Genomic DNA, 18,211 nt, shown 5'->3' on the forward strand with positions numbered 1-18,211 from the left:
CCTGCAGTTCTTTGTGTTTTGAAGAAATGACCTGACAACCCTCCACACTTGCACATCAGAAAGGAGACTCGTGAATTTCATGCCTCAGTAATTGTTTTACATTTAAAGCCTATATTTCCTGCAAGGCCTGTAATACTCAATGAAGAAGTTTCGCCTCTGTGGTAAACTGTCAAAGTTCATTTCATCACCTTTCACAGACATGACATCCACCACAGACCAGTTCCTCTTTCAGCTGCATCCCTGTTTTAAATGCTCCAGGCCAGTGCTCTGGTCTAATTTACATTATCACTTTCAGGGCTTTTTATGGTGCTCAAATAAGCACATAACCATTGTCTAATTTTTGCATTCTTGTTGTTTATCCGTGCTCACAAAAAAATGTATAAGGGAATAACCATTTAAACTAACTCACCTTAACAGTTTAGTGCACAAAGACAGAAAAAGTATATTTATTACAGTCAACAGTTACAGACTTTGAATCTACGTATCAGGACATGATAAGCAGTTGTCTGGTCCTTCGCAGGTTTTCAAATGAGGCAATCACAGCTTTAGAAGAACAACAACACACGACATATTACACTTTTTTTTATTTGGTAAACTGTAAGCCGAATAGCAGAAGCAGTGTGTGAGAAATGAAGAACATCCCATGATTCGCTTTTAGAGCAGCAATCATTTTGTTGAGTGTCAGTGTAGCTCACTGGGCTGAGCAGGTGACCCATATGCTGCAAGGCTATTTGCAGAAAGCTGAGTTTGATGCTGTCCCAGGCAGATTTACTGTGCGTCCCCCCTTAAAGCATCTCTATCAGGTTGAGGTCTGGACTTTGATAGTGCCAATGCATCAGCTTGAGGTTTTTTCATTTTCACTTATTCTGTTGCCGTGCTTGGCATCATTGTCCTGTTGCATGACTCAGATCAGCCAAACTTTAGCTGTCAGACAGATGAGCTCACATTGATTCTAGGATACTGTGATACACAGAGGAGTTCATGGTCGACTGCGAAACAAGCCTAAATCATCACCCGTCCACCACCGTGCTGATAGTTTGTGAGGTGTTTGTCCTGATATGCTGATTTGGTTTTCTCCCAACGTGGTGCTGTGCCTTATGTTAACCTCCTAAGACCCGAACTCTTCCACGGCATGCATTTTTAATTTCTCTTTGATATTTGGGCATATTGGGGCCTAAGAACGTCAAAACAAAGAATTACCAGATATTTTTTTTTCCTTATTTTTGTTTTTAAGAAAAATAAGAGCCACATATGAGGATATTGGTTTAAAATTTTGATAGAACAGTAGCAGTATAATGTCCTCGTAAGTGGATATCAGGCCCTTGTAGAGAAAAATTGAGTATTTTGGTCTAAATAACCCAGAATGTGATGTCCACATATGTGGATGCCAGGTCCTAGGAGGTTAAACATCACCACTTTGGACTCGTCTGTCCCAAAGGCCATTGTTCCAGAAGTCTTTCTTCAGAACTTTTCAAACCTAAGCTATGGTACTATGTCCTTTTTGGAGAAAAGAGGCCTTCTCCTGGCAAACCTTCCAAACAATCCATAAGAGTTCAGGCTTCTTCTAATTGTAATTTTCACGAGCTTTAACATTTAACAAGCTAACCAAGGCCTGCAGACTCTGAGAGGTGGATTTTTTTTTGTATGGTCTGACCTTGGGGTGAATTTGTGGGAACATCGACTCCGGGGGAGATTGTTCTGAAAAACTGTAGAATGATGGACTTCAGTTCCTTGAAAGTGGCAACAGTTGCTTCTCTCATGGCTGATGTTTATGACGTTTATGGAGGGTCATTCTGATTAATGATTAATTAATCAAGTGATTTCATTAGTAGCACTTGGTTGCTTACTCTTTACATTTCAAAATATAAATAATAAAAGTTGCATAATCTTTAGATTGTATATGTTTAAAAATTTAATATACAAAAAGCTCTCTTACTTGCACACATTCAGAAAAAGTTAATGTGCTACGGAAAATGGCATATGAAATTTAAAATGTAAAAATAATGACACCTTCTGACAAACTGAGACTTAATGCCATTGAAAATTTTATTGTGATATCTGATAGTTTACATTAGAGTGAAAACAGACATGTGACATGGCTTTAATAAGACAGAATGCAAAGCAATGTAGTCAAATAAAAAGCAGAATATTTGCTTTAAAATTTAGGAAGAAAAAAAAAACAAAAAACAGGCACGACATCATAAATACAACATGCTTTTAGACCTCAAACTGTAGTTTAACAGTCCTAAGAAAAGAACTTGTACAGTCTTTTCCCCGTATACCCATCTAGCCTTTGATCAACATCCTGTTTAGACAGTAACAGAGCGCAAAAAGTAGGTAGCCAGTGCCACGATAACAACAGAACAACAATAAAAAGTAAACAGTTTTCAGCAGCAAATATCTACATTTTTCATCCAGGCTGCTTTGACGCTGTATTTCAGAGAATCAAAACATTCTACAGAAAGACAATGTCATAGGTGACAGGTTTTCTACTCTTTGATTTTGGTATCGCAGTCGAATCTCCAGGGGCCCATCGACCGTGGCCCCTGGCTTCGTTCCTGCCCGCTGACACATGACACTGATGCATTCGATAGAGCCTGGGTCTTTATTTGGTACGCACTGGCGGTGACACTGGCAGCTGCTTTTTGTTGGTTCAATTTTGACTGACTTATCGAAGGGAAGAGTACAGAGGCTCTGCAGTCGGGTCGCTCCCAGAAACTGCTGCTGCTGCCATGTGGAGGTCCTCAAGAGAAACTGGCTGTGTGCATGTAGCAGAGGGAAATCGTACAACTGTGTGTGTGCATTCAGTAATGATTCAGATAGACACAAACAGTCCTGTAAGGTAGATTTCTTTCCAAATTTTGCTACCGGTGCTGGTCTTGTGAGACTGAGTGTGTGGAAAGTTCACAGAGGTAAACCAACCTAAAGGCAGGGGCTGTGGCATTGTTATGTTAATGCAATCAGACTTTGCTGTTTTAATAAAAGCTCATCATAGTTCAGGAGCTGCAACCTTCGAGCATCTAACGATGCATTCATGCGTTCATGTGAACATCTAATGTTTGTAGCTTTAAACTGACCAAATCTCACGACATGTGGAAGAAGACATGGCTTTAATGCAATGACTGTTTTATCCGATGGCCTTCCAGTCTGTAGTTTTCCAGCTTGTTACCAGGAAATGGAAAGACAAGCTAGTTCTGGCTGAAGGACCTCAAATCTTTCACATCATCTTTCAATACTTTAGAATTTGGACTCAAAAACAGGCCATTAAAAGTTTGATACGACATCCGCAAAGAAGTTTGTTGCACCTCTGAGCACACGCCCAAACGATGCTACGGGGTTAACTCTTGCAGCTGCGCTCAACACTCTATGCATTAAGTTGTTGGACAGACCTGCAAATTCTTGCCTGCATTTGACAGGCCCTGCGTGTCCTGCAAAACATCGAAAGGATGCAGCACCAGAACTGAGATGTGACTAAAACAGGCTATTATCATCAAAACAAGCCATTCAATCAAATAGATAAGGGGAGTAACAGTTCACTTTTACACAAAAAAAGAAAAACACCACGAGAATGAATACGTTCAAAAAATACAATCAGATATTCACAGCCAGTGTTGCCGCAAACTAATGACCTCCGACATAGCTGCCACAGGGTGCATTTCTACACCTGAAAGCCCTCAGCACAGGAGACACTGACTGCGGTGGCCAAAGGGTCTTGGTAAAGGCTCTCCCTGCGACATGGTGGGAGATTCCAGCTCGCCCTCAACGTCTACATGGCTCAGCAGAGACCTAAACACTGGCCCTCTAACGGGCTCTTACCACACAAGCTAAATAAACAAGCTAACAGAAAAAAAAGCAAACAAACCAAACGGGGGATAAATCACTTCCAAACAAACTAACCTGGCTGTCAACCTCGCAGATCAGCGGGCGAGACAGCGAAACCAAACAGCTGTGAAAGGGAAGAAAAAAAACACACCAGGAAAACTCAAAAAGGAAAGAGGGGAAAACTGAGGAAGAGAAGGTAAACATTCGCTTTGGTGTGCAGGCATGCATGTGGATTAACACACATGCATGTATGCGCACACGCCAGACACCACACAGCCAGAGGTACGGTGAACAAAAGTGCTTCAAGTAGGGGAAGTAAAAGAACTAACCCAGTAGAAATACGTATAAAACCTTAAATATGTTACTTTATGTACAAAAACTGTAACACGGGCCAATATCTTAGCTGTTTATGTATTTATATTTCAAGTAGGTATCACTGCTAACTATCAAGGGTTTGCATTGTCATAGTTTTAGGTTAAAAGGTCGTGTGATCTGACTGACCTTGCCGGCAAAGTAATCAATCACTGCTGATTTTTTTTTTTTAATTTTTTTTTTTAAAATCTCTCCCATCGTGTCCCACCCTGCCCACACCATCACCTGCCCACACCATCACCTGCTGCCATCTTTTTAATCCCTCTGATTAAAAAGTCCAACAAGTCCCGGGCAACCTCTTCCTCCTCTTTGCTTTACTCTGAGAAATAATATACTGAATATCCATCTGTTTTTGCACCTTTAAATCTGAACGTAGAAAATATATGTGTGTATATATACCAAGTCTCTGTTATCCATAGAGCTCTGAGGATTTTGGTGAAAAATGTTATTTCGAGGGCTACTTCTTTGAACCAGGAAGGGGGCGAAGGGAAGGGGAAGACACATCGGTTCACATGAAAGTTTTCAGAGTTATGCACTGCACAACAGAAGGAAAAATAAAAGAAAACAAGTAGAGGGAGGCCGTTCGTGTTTTGAAGAGGCACAAGAATCATACGGCTTGGAGGCAAATCACAGATGATGTCCACAAAGAGACGATTCATACGCTCCGAGAGAGAGAGAGAAGGACGTAAAGTGCAAAAGATCTAGAAGAACGGGGCGAAGCGGCGGGATTTCCAGGATAGCAGCAAAAAATTGGAAACTACTTTGTGGTGTGGAAGAAGTGAGAGGAAACCTGGAATTTAAACAAAATGAAACCAAATTTCCTCAAAGTATCTAACAGGCAGCTGCTAAGCATACCAGAGTCGACGAAGCCCTCCTGCTCCAGCTTCCTTTCCATCTCCAACAATCTGTCGTTCATCTGTGAGAAGGCCATTGGGAAACGAGAGCGAACAAACATTTTGCCTCCAAACCGCGATGGACCAAACGCCTCTGCAAAGTGCAAACGAAGTCGTTCAAGTATGCCACTGTATAATGCATGACCACACACACACACAAAATGCATATATACACACAGTAATATGCATATATACATATGTGCGTGACAGCAAATATATATATATATAGAAACCATGTTCCAATATCGACGTACTACGAACATTTTCATAGTATTTATGGATATGTAATCATAGTATGTGTATTTATATTCATATGTAAGTGTCTCTTATTGTTTCATTACCAGACAATGGGATAATACACTCTGTCATCGTGTTTTATGATGTGTGGGCACTGATGGAAGGATCCCCAGTCTAATAACCATTTCTGCTCCTTTTTCGTCTTTCACTCGTGGTACTGCTGCAAACTGGGACCAGCCACAATCGCAATTAGCCAAACACTACAAATATGTATCTATAGATCTATGTATACGTATATATATACCCATTTATGTCAAACGAATACTAGGTGCTGCTTTCAATGCTTTTGGGTGCTGAAAAGTACCAGAAAGAGGGAAAAAGAAAGTCGAAAAAAAGGGTAAAAACAGAAAAATATCAGGTATAAAATTCCACAATACTGCAAACTCATTCTTTGCCTCTTTAAAAAAGAAAAAAAGAAAGAAAGCAAGATGCTGCTACATATTTGCAACTACGATAAACTCCCTTTCCCCCTCTGCTCCTCACCCATCCCTGATTACTCATTTGGACATTAGCAAAGAAAAGCATGCTCAGCTAGAGGCAGAGATACACCAAGCCGACAAAATGAATAAACACAGACTTGACAGGGAAATAAAATATAATGCTAACCAGTAACATCCATCGGCTGCCAAACCAAATCTTTACCAAACCCGACGTTAAAACTGAAGCAAATAACATTAAAATAACCAAAGTCATCCATCAAGAAAAGAAAGAAACGTCCTCTCGGTGAAGTCTCTCTCTTCCTTCGCATAGTGGTCGACACGTCACCACAATCACTTGTAAGCGTGTTTCGGTGGGGCGGCGGCGGGTTGAGAGTGGGCGGGGTCGATCCCAAAAGCTCTGGGGAAGTAACGGCGGGACTCACATGACGTCGTTTTTCAACGAGTCGCTCCACTCGGCGGTCGCCGTTTGTTCACTTTCACAATGAGCAGGTGGGTGCGTGTGCACGTGGAGAAGGCGGGAAGGTGGAGGTGTTTGATTTTTTTAACTGTTAGGAAAGTGTGGGGGCTGGTGGAGGGAGGGCCGGACGAGCGCCCTCCCCCTGTAGTTCGATAAAGAGCATTCCCAGGTCAGAAAAACAACAACAAAAACAAGAAAAACAAACGGAGAGGCGGAGCGTCACTCCCACCCGTTGTCCTTGATCATGTGAGCCAGCTCGATGATGAACTTTCCCTCTTTGTACTTTTGACTGCTTTCAAACGCGTGCTCCTGTTAAAAGAGGAAAAACATCAGAGAATCAGTCAGGAAAAAGAAAAACACATTATCAAACAAAACGAGTGACAGTGGGAATACAAGTGGAAAAAGAGCAATAAACAGCTGCTCTTCATATCTCAGTGGCTCATCTGTGCTCACTTTACTTTTCTCCTATATCGGTGCATCTTTGTAACCATCACCGGTGCATCATATAGACTAACGTGCTCTGCAGGGACTGCTGATGTAAATTAGCAGCTTTGCTAAAATCTGGCACGCTTACATCTTCCGTTTTTTGTTTTAAAATAGTTATAAAAACACACAAAAAGACAGAAAGACTGGCGATTTTGTCCCAGCCCTTTTTTATATGGAGAACATGGGAAGCGTAGAGGCAGCATTCAAGCATCCAAGATGAACACATTGATGTAGCACTATCACCATCTATCACATCACCGTCAGAGAACAGCAGGGCTTTGAGAGACGCAGAGAGAAATATGAGAAATATTTCCTCCGGTGTCCAGATCGCTTCGTTCAAAGGTCTAAACTTCCAGACCGGCAGTGCATCTCGTTAAGTGCTGTATGATTTCCGGCATATGTCCCGGCCCTGCTGAGCTCCGGGAGACTCGTGCGAGTCTGCTTCTGTGAATATTTGCTCAGCCTGGTTTGCCTTGTAAACCAGTCCTGCTCTGCTTTGCTTGCAGGGCTTTTCGGAGAATCTCTAATTGTTTTTGTCACTGAAGCAGCAGCTTTAAGTGAGTCCCTGTCTTTATACCGTGTTTAGTTATTTTACACCCTTCTATACTCTTTTCACACAATTACCAGGACAAGCCTCTTCAAAACGGCCTGACATTTAATCACTGTAGACTCTCAGAGGTACCAGCCTGGCTGTCTGCAGCCAACCTTTCGGCACTGTAATTATCTTGCACACTTGGATACCACAGAGTGTTCAATCTCTGAGCCCAAACAAAAACCTGAGTATTTAAAAAAAGAAAAAGTGTCACAGTTTCTTTAATGAGCATTGCTTTAATGAGAGCAACCTCGTTCTTCTGACCTGTAACAGCATAATGTGTTCTCTCAGAAACTAGAAAAACCACACAGATGCAAAACAACAAAGCAGCAGCCTTAAGTGATCCATCAAGACAGACGGGGAAAGTTTAAATAGCAAATTACTTACATATTTCCAACCAAGGGTGGTTTTACAGTTTTCACAGTAGATATCAGCCACAGCATGTAAACCTGTGAGGAGAACCCGCTCCTCTGCTGGCCCGCAGCCGACATTCACCCTGTAAGGAAGGCAGGGAGATCAGGAAAGGTCACAAGGGTCAAGGAAATTAAAGCAGAGCATAAATAGAGGCCCTGTGATTAAATATGGTAAATGGCCTGTATTTGTACAGCGCTTTACTTAGTCCCAAGGACCCCAAAGCGCTTTACACTACATTCAGTCATCCACACATTCACGCACTGGCGATGGCAAGCCACAGCTGCCCTGGGGCGCCACCGGGCCCTCTGACCACCACCAGTAGGCAACGGGTGAAGTGTCTTGCCCAAGGACACAACGACCGAGACTGTCAGAGCCGGGGCTCGAACCGGCAACCTTCCAGTTACAAGACGAACTCCCAACTCTTGAGCCACGATCGCGCCTAAATCTACCTAAACCATTTTGTATAGACCGAATCTTATTTTCTTGCAGAAAGTTTCAGGAGTGAAAGCAACGCAAAGATAAACGTGTTAAGAATGACTCGACGCTGACACTTTGCTCTTAGTTTGCCCCCAAAATCTTTGTTGTGTTGTTAAATCCTCTGCTTTAAATTTACCAGGTAGGGACACATCAGCTCTACAGACGTCAGCCTTTCCTTGAAAATACCACGAACCTTGGCGTCTTACTTAATTTGCTGACGAACTGGTATTGCCGCGCAGAGGTGCAGCAACCTGTGACGGTGTGAGAATATGTAAACATTCACGTCTACCTCGGCTGACCTGTACTGTCAGCGAGCTGCACGCTTGGATTTGTTGGCAGATGTAGACACAAGAAAGAAAAGCGCCTGATGCTCAGCCTCATGAGGAGAAAGGCAGACACGTCTGATAACTCCCAGCAAAACAATCCAGGCAGACTGACTGGACTGCTTTTTGTGGTGAACTGGCCCTTTAAAAACGCTGCGCTGCAGAGAAGTTTGAGTGGCGTTTTAATTAAACGAACACGTCATAAGAAACACACTCCTTTTGAAATTATTATATGTAACCAAGCAACCGGTAGATGTCTGCAAACCTTTAGTTTTTTTCCCTCCACCACAAATGTTTCTGTTTTTCAGCCTAAATGTCTTTTTACCTGCAGCGCACCATAAGCTTCGTCTCAGGGGTTCGGTTGCTTTCACATTGTTCGGAATCATTTATTCAGACGCTCGTAGACTGCTTCTCTCATTCGATTCATTGTGACAGGTGAAACAATGTAATTCAGAGTCGGGTGGCACGAAGCTGCTGAAAAGCAACACTGTCTCAAAATGTCTCGGGGCTCTGGGGGGCAGAGCGGGGGGCGGCTTCTGCGCGGTTCATTAAGACTGAGAGCAGAGTCCCAAAAACCAACCAACCAAGAAATAGACCGGTAAAACTTGCTCTCAGGTTCAAAGAGATGAATGCTAACCAGCTTTTTCTGCAGCACGGACTGAAACTCTGAAAGAATGGAAGTTCGTCCTGTGTTTACCGGTAAGAAATGATTTGTTTGTTTCCAGGTCAAATGATAAATTAATGACTGGACTCATTAAAACATGATTAGAAATAGTGCAAAAGCTGAACTGGTCGTGTGTGTGATCTAAACTGAAAACTACAATTATTTTGACATCGTTTGACCTGCAAAACACCAAATAAATCAGCGCTTGCTGGGCTTGGCTGCTGCAAACTGGAACCAGACTGTTTCTGAGTCACTATGGTGCCAGAAATCTGCAGTTCCTTTGAGTGTTTGTAGTTAAATTTTCTAGCATGCAATATCATTTTATGAACCCACAGAGGCCACCTAAAGGAGGTGTTTGTAAGCCAACTGTGGTGCAGTCTGCATGCATGACAGATCCATGCTCCGAGAGCATGAAAATTTATGTGCATCTCATGCTAACAGCTCTGGCTGCAGCAGTGCACTGATAAGATGCAGGTGTACAAAGAAGCATCCCGGCACAACATTTCCTCCTATGAACCTTCATCACTGGAATGTGTGCATCTATGAGGACATGGGGGTGGGAACTATTAATTAAAGGATGGGTTGCTTTAAGTGTGCTTTTCCTGAACAGTGATTATGTGCGTGCATAAAGCATGTGCTGAGTAGAACTTATCAAAATAACTGTAAATGGCTACTCCGGCAAATTCTGCAGAAGTGAACGGGGTTAGTGGAGGTGATCGTTCCTCTTTCAGTTCAAAATTTTGGCCTGTGCAGTTAAGAAGAAAGTGCTTTCAACATTTCATCAGCTAACATGGTGTTTCAACTGATGAAAGTGGCAAATGTTGAAAGCAAAGTGGAGTGAAAGAAGAATTCAGATAACTGAACTGTGTTTTAAAGCCAAACTAAGCTATAGGTCAGACTGCTTATATGAGAAACAAGGAGGGTGAGCTGGAGGTGTGAGATTCATACTTACACTGAATTAAACAGATAGGCTCTTCCTTGACTGCCTTGAAATGACTGAAACCAGAGAGAGAGAAAAAGACATCATGTAAGTTGACATTAAAGAGCTGCGCCGCACCGCTGAGTTCAAGAATGTCAGCATCTGACGCCCCGGGGTGCTTCTCCCCCCTCGACTGCTGTGCATTCTTGTTCTTCCACCTTATCAACAGTCCTGCACAAGTTTGGCTGCAGGTAAGGAATAAAATGAGGCTCAAAAATGCAGAAGCCTGAGCAGATAAACAACACAGACAGGTCTATGAATAATGTGGACGTGAGAGCAGTAAAAACATTAGACCACATAAACAATGACTCAGTATTCACAAACTTCAGTTTCTGCTAAGTACTGCATGGACAGTCATGTAAGAAGAGGTCAATACTCTACTCAAAAGTAGAGTATTAAAGTACAAGTAGGGCTATGAGGAAACAGATGAAAGTTTGTTTTGAATAAATGGATCATATAAAATCAAGGTAAAAATCTAATGAGTCACATTTTTACAGTTTTTCCGCCTGCAATCTCAACATTTCAAGCTCCACTGTTGACATGCAGCTCCAGGTATTCAGTGCATCTGCTGAACAACAAAGCAGCTTTCACAGCAGTTGATAGAAGACTGATGTCTGAGGAATGCTGCAGTTTAACAGGGATTCACACACCCGCACACACACAGCTAATAATAACTACTTTAATCATCATCATCACCCCCAAAATGAGCTGAAAACCCTGCATCAGTTTTATTAAACGCACCCCGTGGAGTTTTCTCGTTAGACAGGAACTGTTATGTTTACATCCCTGAAAATAGCATAAGCAGGGATTCCTTGAGGCAAATCAAACACAGCCTTCCTTATGAGGCTGGAATTAAAAATGTCTCTGCAGAGAAGGATGATGTGGGTAACCGGGGGTCCTATGTGTTCATGGTAAATGGCCTGTATTTGTATAGCGCTTTACATGCTGCTGCAAACAAAAGAAACTTTGAGTCAAGTACTCAAATAACATTTTTGGGGTGTTTCAGTCTTCATTTACAGAAATGATGAGAACAAACCAATGACAGCGGCAGGTTTTGTCTGAGAGTAGCACAGATGAGCCTGCTGAGCTGTTTACAGAGAGAACGTGAAGCAAACAAGAAAGTGCCTTAAACTTGCAGTCATTCAAATGTCCAGCAGGGGTGATTCCTATTGTTGCAAAGATGTCTGGTTGTATAGTAATCTATGGGAAAACGGGCCTGATTCTCACTTCCTCCATGAGCTCAGTAAATACTTTCCAGATTACTTTATAGGCTCAATCACTAGTTCCATGTTGCATTTAATATAACATCGTGTTCATTTAGTAAATCATGGTTCCCATTATTGTCGAGGCAGATAAAGCTTGCTATGCCTTACCTGTGGGAAGTGGGACTATCACAGACAGAACTACCCAGGTTCATATTATATCGGCATGACACGTTTAGCCGTTAGCAGATGTGAGTCTGATAGCATCTGCCAAAAATAAACCAAAGACACAATTAAAGAGAATTTTACATTGATAATTCAAAATTAATACTTTACAGTAGTATGCTACAGATCAGGAGTTGGTTTAAAATAGAGACACAATCTTAAAAAGAATAAAAAGCAAATCCACAATGTTTAAAGTTAACGCACATAGTGCACATGTTACTGCATTTCCACACAGAGCCACTAGAGGTCGCTTAAACTTAAAATCTGACTATAGGTCCTAAGAAGACGCTTGCACAAACAACTTATGGTAGTGTCGCTCCAGCAGGTCCCTGAGGGACAGCCGACGCCTGCTGCTGACCGGGAGGGAGTTCTTTCTCCCCACAGTCACCAAGTTTGTTTACAGGGGAGTGGCCAATTGTTGGGGCTGTTTCAGTAATACTGGAGGGTACACTCACTCACATATGTAGTCCTGATTGCTGTTGGAGGTAATAAAAAGAAAACTGGCCTTTTTTACTATCCTGCTATTTGCCTGCCATTAAACATACACACGACTGTTCTGTAAAATGTAAACAGAGCGCAGTAAAGCCGTCACAGTGAGTGACAACAGAGCCTGCCAGGCTTCCATCCTCTGGTCCCGTCATCCCAGGCTGGGCGACAGGCCTCGATCGGCTTTGCTTTTTCCATTGCAAATGAGTGTGGCAGATACATTTGTTGTTGCGGTTGAGGGCGCTGAGCTAATACCGCCTAATAGGAGCACCAGCTGCCTCCTTCACTGACCACAGCCACAACCAGCACTGAGGCCCGGGGGACATCTTTAACTGCCCAGCATCTGTCCAAACCGGCAAAGTTGAATTTCAGACGTTAGCAGTTCGTCCCAGCAACAAATTTGAGGTGCAAAAAAGGAAACCCTTCTCTCTGCAGAACTCTTACTGTCACATCCTTAACTTTGGTGTTTGTGTTTGAAGGGAAATCTATGCACACATGCAGTGCAGTCCAGCGCCACAAGACATGTGACCTTTAGCTGCGAGAGGGAACTGGGTCGGTCCCCGTGGAGTTAACAACAAGTCCTCGGCAGCGTTTAGGCCAGAGAGGGTGGCGGGTTACTCTGTCATATCTGTGCTGCTCTGTGGCTCGCCATCAGCTGAACAACTGGCAAAAGGCTCCATCTCTTGCTGCCCTTATCTGTTTCCCACAGTCTATTTTTACTTTGCTTGTGTTTTTTTCTCGAGCTGCTGCAACATTCACTAAAACATTAGCAACAGAAAATCCTACAAGATTAAAAAGAAAAAAAGAGAGAAAGAAATTCGGATAGTAGCTTTGGGAGACAGGCGGCAACCCGAGCGTCCTCCAGCCTACCAGCGGTCCAGCTAGACATCCCAGGGACTGCTCTGTTGACTGTTTAACCATGCAGCAAGAATCAGATACCAGCTGGAAATATTCACACAGCTTTTTTTTTTTGCTGCTTAATAAAACATGACAAAAACTGGAGTGTGGTTACCAAGCTCATTTCTTTAAGCTGCTGCAATCACACTTGTTTTAAAACGCTTGTTCCCAAGAAATAAATTCTACAAAGCAAATCTCAAAATCCCTGAATATCCTGTTGACCACATGGGACTAAAGGGAACAAGACCTCGCACACAGAAATCTTCTCCTTCAGCCAAACACACGATACACAAATCCACCGTGAGAGCAGTGAGTGTGCTGTGTCACTGGCATTTCTTCTTAAAATGACGCCATAAAAATGAAAGAGAAGCTGTGAAACAAACACTTGTGTTTAAAAAAAAGGAAAGAAAAGAGATTAACTCAGAGCTCTTATAACAAACACGCTGAGGTCAACTTTTACCATCTGTTTGAACAGATGTTGGCTGTTGCAGGTGAAGCTCAGCTCCAACTTAATCTTCTTAAATCCCAAGGCTCTGTATAAATTCAGTTAGACAGCGTTTGTAAGGAAAGTAGATCTGGTGTTTGTAGAGTTTGTGTTGGCTTCTGTTTTATTATAAGTCCTGTAGCGTTCACTCACAGATATGCGCCGACGGGACATATCAGAGCTTATGTGAAACTTCAACATGAACTAATGAGACGCAGTTTGAACTTGATTATAGAAGAAATTGTCCTTTTCATGTCATCCCTCCAAACCTCAGTTTTCTTATTTGAAACTGCAGTTTTTGGTTTACTTGCTGCTTTGAGTCTCTGTGTTGTTGCATTACCCAAACCCGCCTGTGAACCTTGCTAAACTTTTGCATTCATTGGTTCAAAAGCAGCGCTGAACCACGATGATTCCTCCGCCGTGCTGCACAGTCAGGACGAGGCTTTAAAACTTTTATCTCATCTTTCCTGAAATGTTGTGGCTCATCCAAATATTTGAGACACACTCCAGTGTTCCCACTCAACGTTTTCCTGCGAGTGGACGCATTTAAAGTTTTAGTCCTTTTTCCATGTTGCACTCTTGGTGTGATCATTACAGGATATCTGGTCATCTAAAGGTTTGTGATCCTCTTAGAGGCATCCAGTTTTGTTTGCCTCTCTTAATATGCCGTTCTTTCTTCCCACTGTCACCAAGTGTTTGCAGATATGGGATTGTTGAATCATTGGGGCTTTCTCTCTCTCCATGAGATCGTTTTTGTTGTGAAGTGATGCCATTAAAATAAAACTGAAATTGTCTGTAACCCACAGGTGCGATGGATGTACTGTAGGTGAGGACTTTTGTCTATAAGTGAGACAATCACCGCTAAACATCACCGCTGATGTTGCTGCGAAAAGGTTCAACAAAACCTTCCTGGTCAAATGGAGTTTTTTTTAAAGAAGAGAGAAAGAAGAGCAATATTAAACTGACTTCTCTGTCACAGGCAAACTTCCAGTTAAAGATGGTTTAAAAAAGAAAGACGAAAAAGGAGCTGCGTCTGTTAATGGTGAGAAATGAAAAGTGCGATAAATCCATTAGAGGGACTTCCATCAGCCCGATGGGTGGGACGAGGCCAAGGTGCTGAATGAGACACTCAGCCTCCTCGTCAGTATTCGGGCGGCATCCTCCCGCTCCAGGACCACGTTCACACTGCAGGCCTTCACGCTCTGCTCTTAACCGCTGCTCTGATTTCAGGATGCCGTATCGCTATCTGTAACCCGCATCTGATAAAAATATGAAGCGACAGCGATGCTGAAAAGAAGCTGCGTGCTCAGGATGACAACAACAACACGTGTCCGATCAGATTTTGTGCCTGCGCGTCTTGTGTTCAGCGTGTTTGGGTTGAAGGTGTTGACTGAAATTAAACCGTGTCATTGATTGTCTAGCTGCCCTTCATGTTAACAAATCAGTGACAAAAACAGACCATAGAATCAGAGCTTAGGAACTGTAACAAGTCAGGCCTGGATATCGGCACAGTTTTAGCCTCAACTCAATCAGAACAGTGAGAAATATATTTAAAAAGTTGTCTGCTGTAATATAAATATAAAATAGATATATATCCTACAGCAACAATCTAGCATCATTTCCCGAGGAACATGTTTGCTGGCAAACTTAAAATCCAGCTTAAATATGTTTATTTACTTTGCATGCTTTGCTGCAGCAGTTTGCAGGAATCAGCCCAGGAAATAAACAGACATAAAATATTATAAATATTGCATTTGTTTGATTAATTCCTCTTTTAATTGATAAACAGCCGTACAAGTGATTTAAATGCATCATCAGTGTTCTATGAAACATATAATCTGCACATTAACTGATGCTGATGCACATCAATCCCAAGACTGCCTCAAACATTTTCATCAGGTTTCCACTATAAAAAACATACATCACCATCTCCACTCAGGGCTGGGGTAATAAACATATTTAGTTTAGTGGCTGAAGCGGGAGGGGGGAGGCCACTGTGCCTGCCATACTTCCTTCTGGTCCATGTGCTCAGGTTAATCCTCTCTTTCAGGCTGCTCCATCTGCATCTTCCCTCGCTGCCTGGCATGCCTCGAAGACTCTGTGCACAAGCTCGGTAACGAAACATTTTTCCCCCACTCTTCTTTTTTATACCTGACTCAGGGGATTTCCAGCACCCAGGCTGCAGCGATGGAGAGAAATCTGTCAGAACCTGCAGATCTCCTCCAACACTTCCCTTTGTGTTTTTGTTTTTAAACAGGGCTCAGGAACTACTTTCTCCTCTGCTTAGACCACGTACAATGAAAAAACCCCACATAACGCACTACCGGTGCGAGATACTTTCACTCGAGATGAAAATCAAACATGGACAAGGCGAGCGGTCCTTGGCACCATGCAGTGGAAAACACCAGACTACGGTGTCATCTTCTCCTGAGTAACATAATCGGCTTAGAAGGCTCGATGCTGAGGTCCAGCGATGCCGCCTTGGACTGAACACACACGGCAGCGAGGTGTGGCGCAGAAAGAGGAGTTTATTAATAGATCAGTGTGAGGTACGGTCAACAATCAATATCGAGATATTAAGAATGATTTCCAGATGGATGTTTTCACGGTACGATGCATTTGTGTGAAATCAGACATTAAAATGCACGTTTGTGTTTTTTATCCATCAACAAAGATCACAACCGGGTCAACAATAAACAACGACGCTTCCACATAAAGCGGAGCGAGAAACACCAATCAGAGTGCTGCAAGGAGAACATTCGGAGGGGTCCTGATGTGATCTAACAACACTTGAAATGAAATTTTGGAAACATATTAAACGGTCACATCCGTCAGCGCTCTGCTCCCTGACGTCACCGTCGTAAGCTGGACCTGAGAACAGGAGGCCTGCGGGTCGAGTCACTCGCAGGTTTCAAAGCTTTTTCATTATTTTGAATCACATGACAATATTTAAAAAACTGCTGAATACAAACTTTCTTTAGCTCAAAAGTCAAACAAGGGGTTCAGGTGATGTTGAGCATGGGCAGAACTTTTATTTTGTAACTACGATGGTTATTTTATTTTGAAATGATTGCTAGGAAATTTAAATCAGCACTCATGTTATTGATAATTATCCTCAAAATTAGCCTCTCTACAGTTACATGGATTATACTACTTTAGGTGACATACTGGTGGTCAAAGACATAATCGTATGTTGCCCTATTTTGAGAGACATCTCTACTTTAAAAATAAAATCATTCAATTGCAAGTTCTCAAACAATAGAAAAAGACTGAAAATGCATTCCTGCACTCGTATGAAGGAGGCAAAGCGTCTGTTACTGTGGCTGTGAGTCCACGTGGCAGCATTATGCAACAAAATACATTTACTGCTGCGCTGCGTCGCAGGTTTTCCTGACATTTGCAGTTTTTCTGGCCGTGTTCTGATTGCTTTCTGTATTAATTATGCGGCGCTTGAACTGCAGGAGCTACGATTGTGAAATTATCTCCTGCGAGGCTGCAGGAGGAAGCACATGCACGGCGGCCTTGAGAAACCCTTTTGACACTTACCCCGATGAAAGGCTGCTAATTGAACTTCAGCTGAAATATCTGCATCCAAATGAAGTGCACGCAGCCTTTTGTAGCATCTGATCTCTCTGGACGCCTTTTACCTTTTTTAATTAAAACTAACAATGAAGTGAGTTGGGGGGAAAAATAAAAATATTACGTGCACTTCAGGTCAGGATTTACAGAAAAAAAAAAAACATGCTACATAGATATTAGTGTTATGAAGGCAGAATAGGAGCAAAGAGCCTCATTTTAAGCATTGAAACCTGCCGGAGAAGAACAGCCTGTCCGAGGAAGCGCTCTTAATGAAATCCAATTATTATAGACGTGGATTGTTTGGCTTAAAGAGGTCGTCCGTCATCAGTCGCATTAGTCCAGTAAACACAGCGACACAACCCAGTGACTTCACTCTTTACTCCAGTGGTGTACTGGGAACTGTTTAGCACTGCCAACTAATCGCGTTCCTAAGAAACAGATGGAGAATAGAGATTTTTATGGCCGTATATAACTATTTAACATCATAAACCACCAACCAGCTCGGTTATTGTTCGGGGAGTTTCGTGAATGTTGCCTTGGTGTTCCTGACCAGTTAAACAAATGTAATTATTCACCAGTTTGCTGGTCGGCTAATTGTTACTTGAATCGTTTGCACTTGTCACAACAGCGCGGGGCATTTTAAAGCGCGTTGGCGTTTCTGACTGCAGTCTGACGCAAACATCGCCTCTCAGCTTTAACCACAGCAACACCATCTCTGGTTATATGTTAGTAAACACAGCAGCAGGATGTCTGCGGTTTGATTCCTCAATAATTCATGAGAAAACAAGACAGGTTTAATTTATTCCCATGGAAATAAAGCCCACAAACCAAACAAAGGCCAGCACGGACGTGGCTAATGTGAAGTCATAAATCAGCTCCCAGACAGAAGCGCTCTGGTGCTGCTGGTTTTCCAGCATTCCTGCTCCAGTGTCATCTCTGAGGAACACTGAGAAACAATGTGGCGTGACTTTAATAAAGCCAGCAGACAGGCTCAACAACCTTCAACACCTTCAGCTCCTCCCGCTCTGACCGTCATTATTGTGTTGCTTCCATCTAACAGTTTGTCACACGGGAGGCAACATCAAGAAGAATGACTGCAGCACAGGAAACGTGGGTTTGATG

General features: G+C 42.6%; 1 protein-coding gene across 3 annotated transcripts in view; it reads right to left on the reverse strand.

Annotated features, from left to right (window-relative positions):
* Positions 1-2,028: 2,028 nt before the first annotated feature.
* ypel1 (yippee-like 1) overlaps positions 2,029-18,211 on the reverse strand; it is a 30,547-nt gene continuing 14,364 nt past the window's right edge. For all 3 annotated transcript variants that reach the window (XM_085295572.1, XM_085295573.1, XM_085295571.1), the window contains exons 3-5: positions 10,190-10,233; positions 7,747-7,855; positions 2,029-6,590 (exon numbers count right to left, since the gene is read on the reverse strand). In XM_085295572.1, the coding sequence (XP_085151698.1) occupies positions 6,501-6,590; positions 7,747-7,855; positions 10,190-10,233 (243 nt within the window). In that variant the 3' untranslated portion in view covers positions 2,029-6,500. The remainder of the gene's footprint in view (positions 6,591-7,746; positions 7,856-10,189; positions 10,234-18,211) is intronic.

This window comes from Mchenga conophoros, linkage group LG12 (assembly GCF_057382185.1).
Source record: "Mchenga conophoros isolate Kocher_MC1m ecotype Shallow Benthic linkage group LG12, M_conophoros_male_GT1.1, whole genome shotgun sequence".
Taxonomy (NCBI): Eukaryota; Metazoa; Chordata; class Actinopteri; order Cichliformes; family Cichlidae; genus Mchenga; species Mchenga conophoros.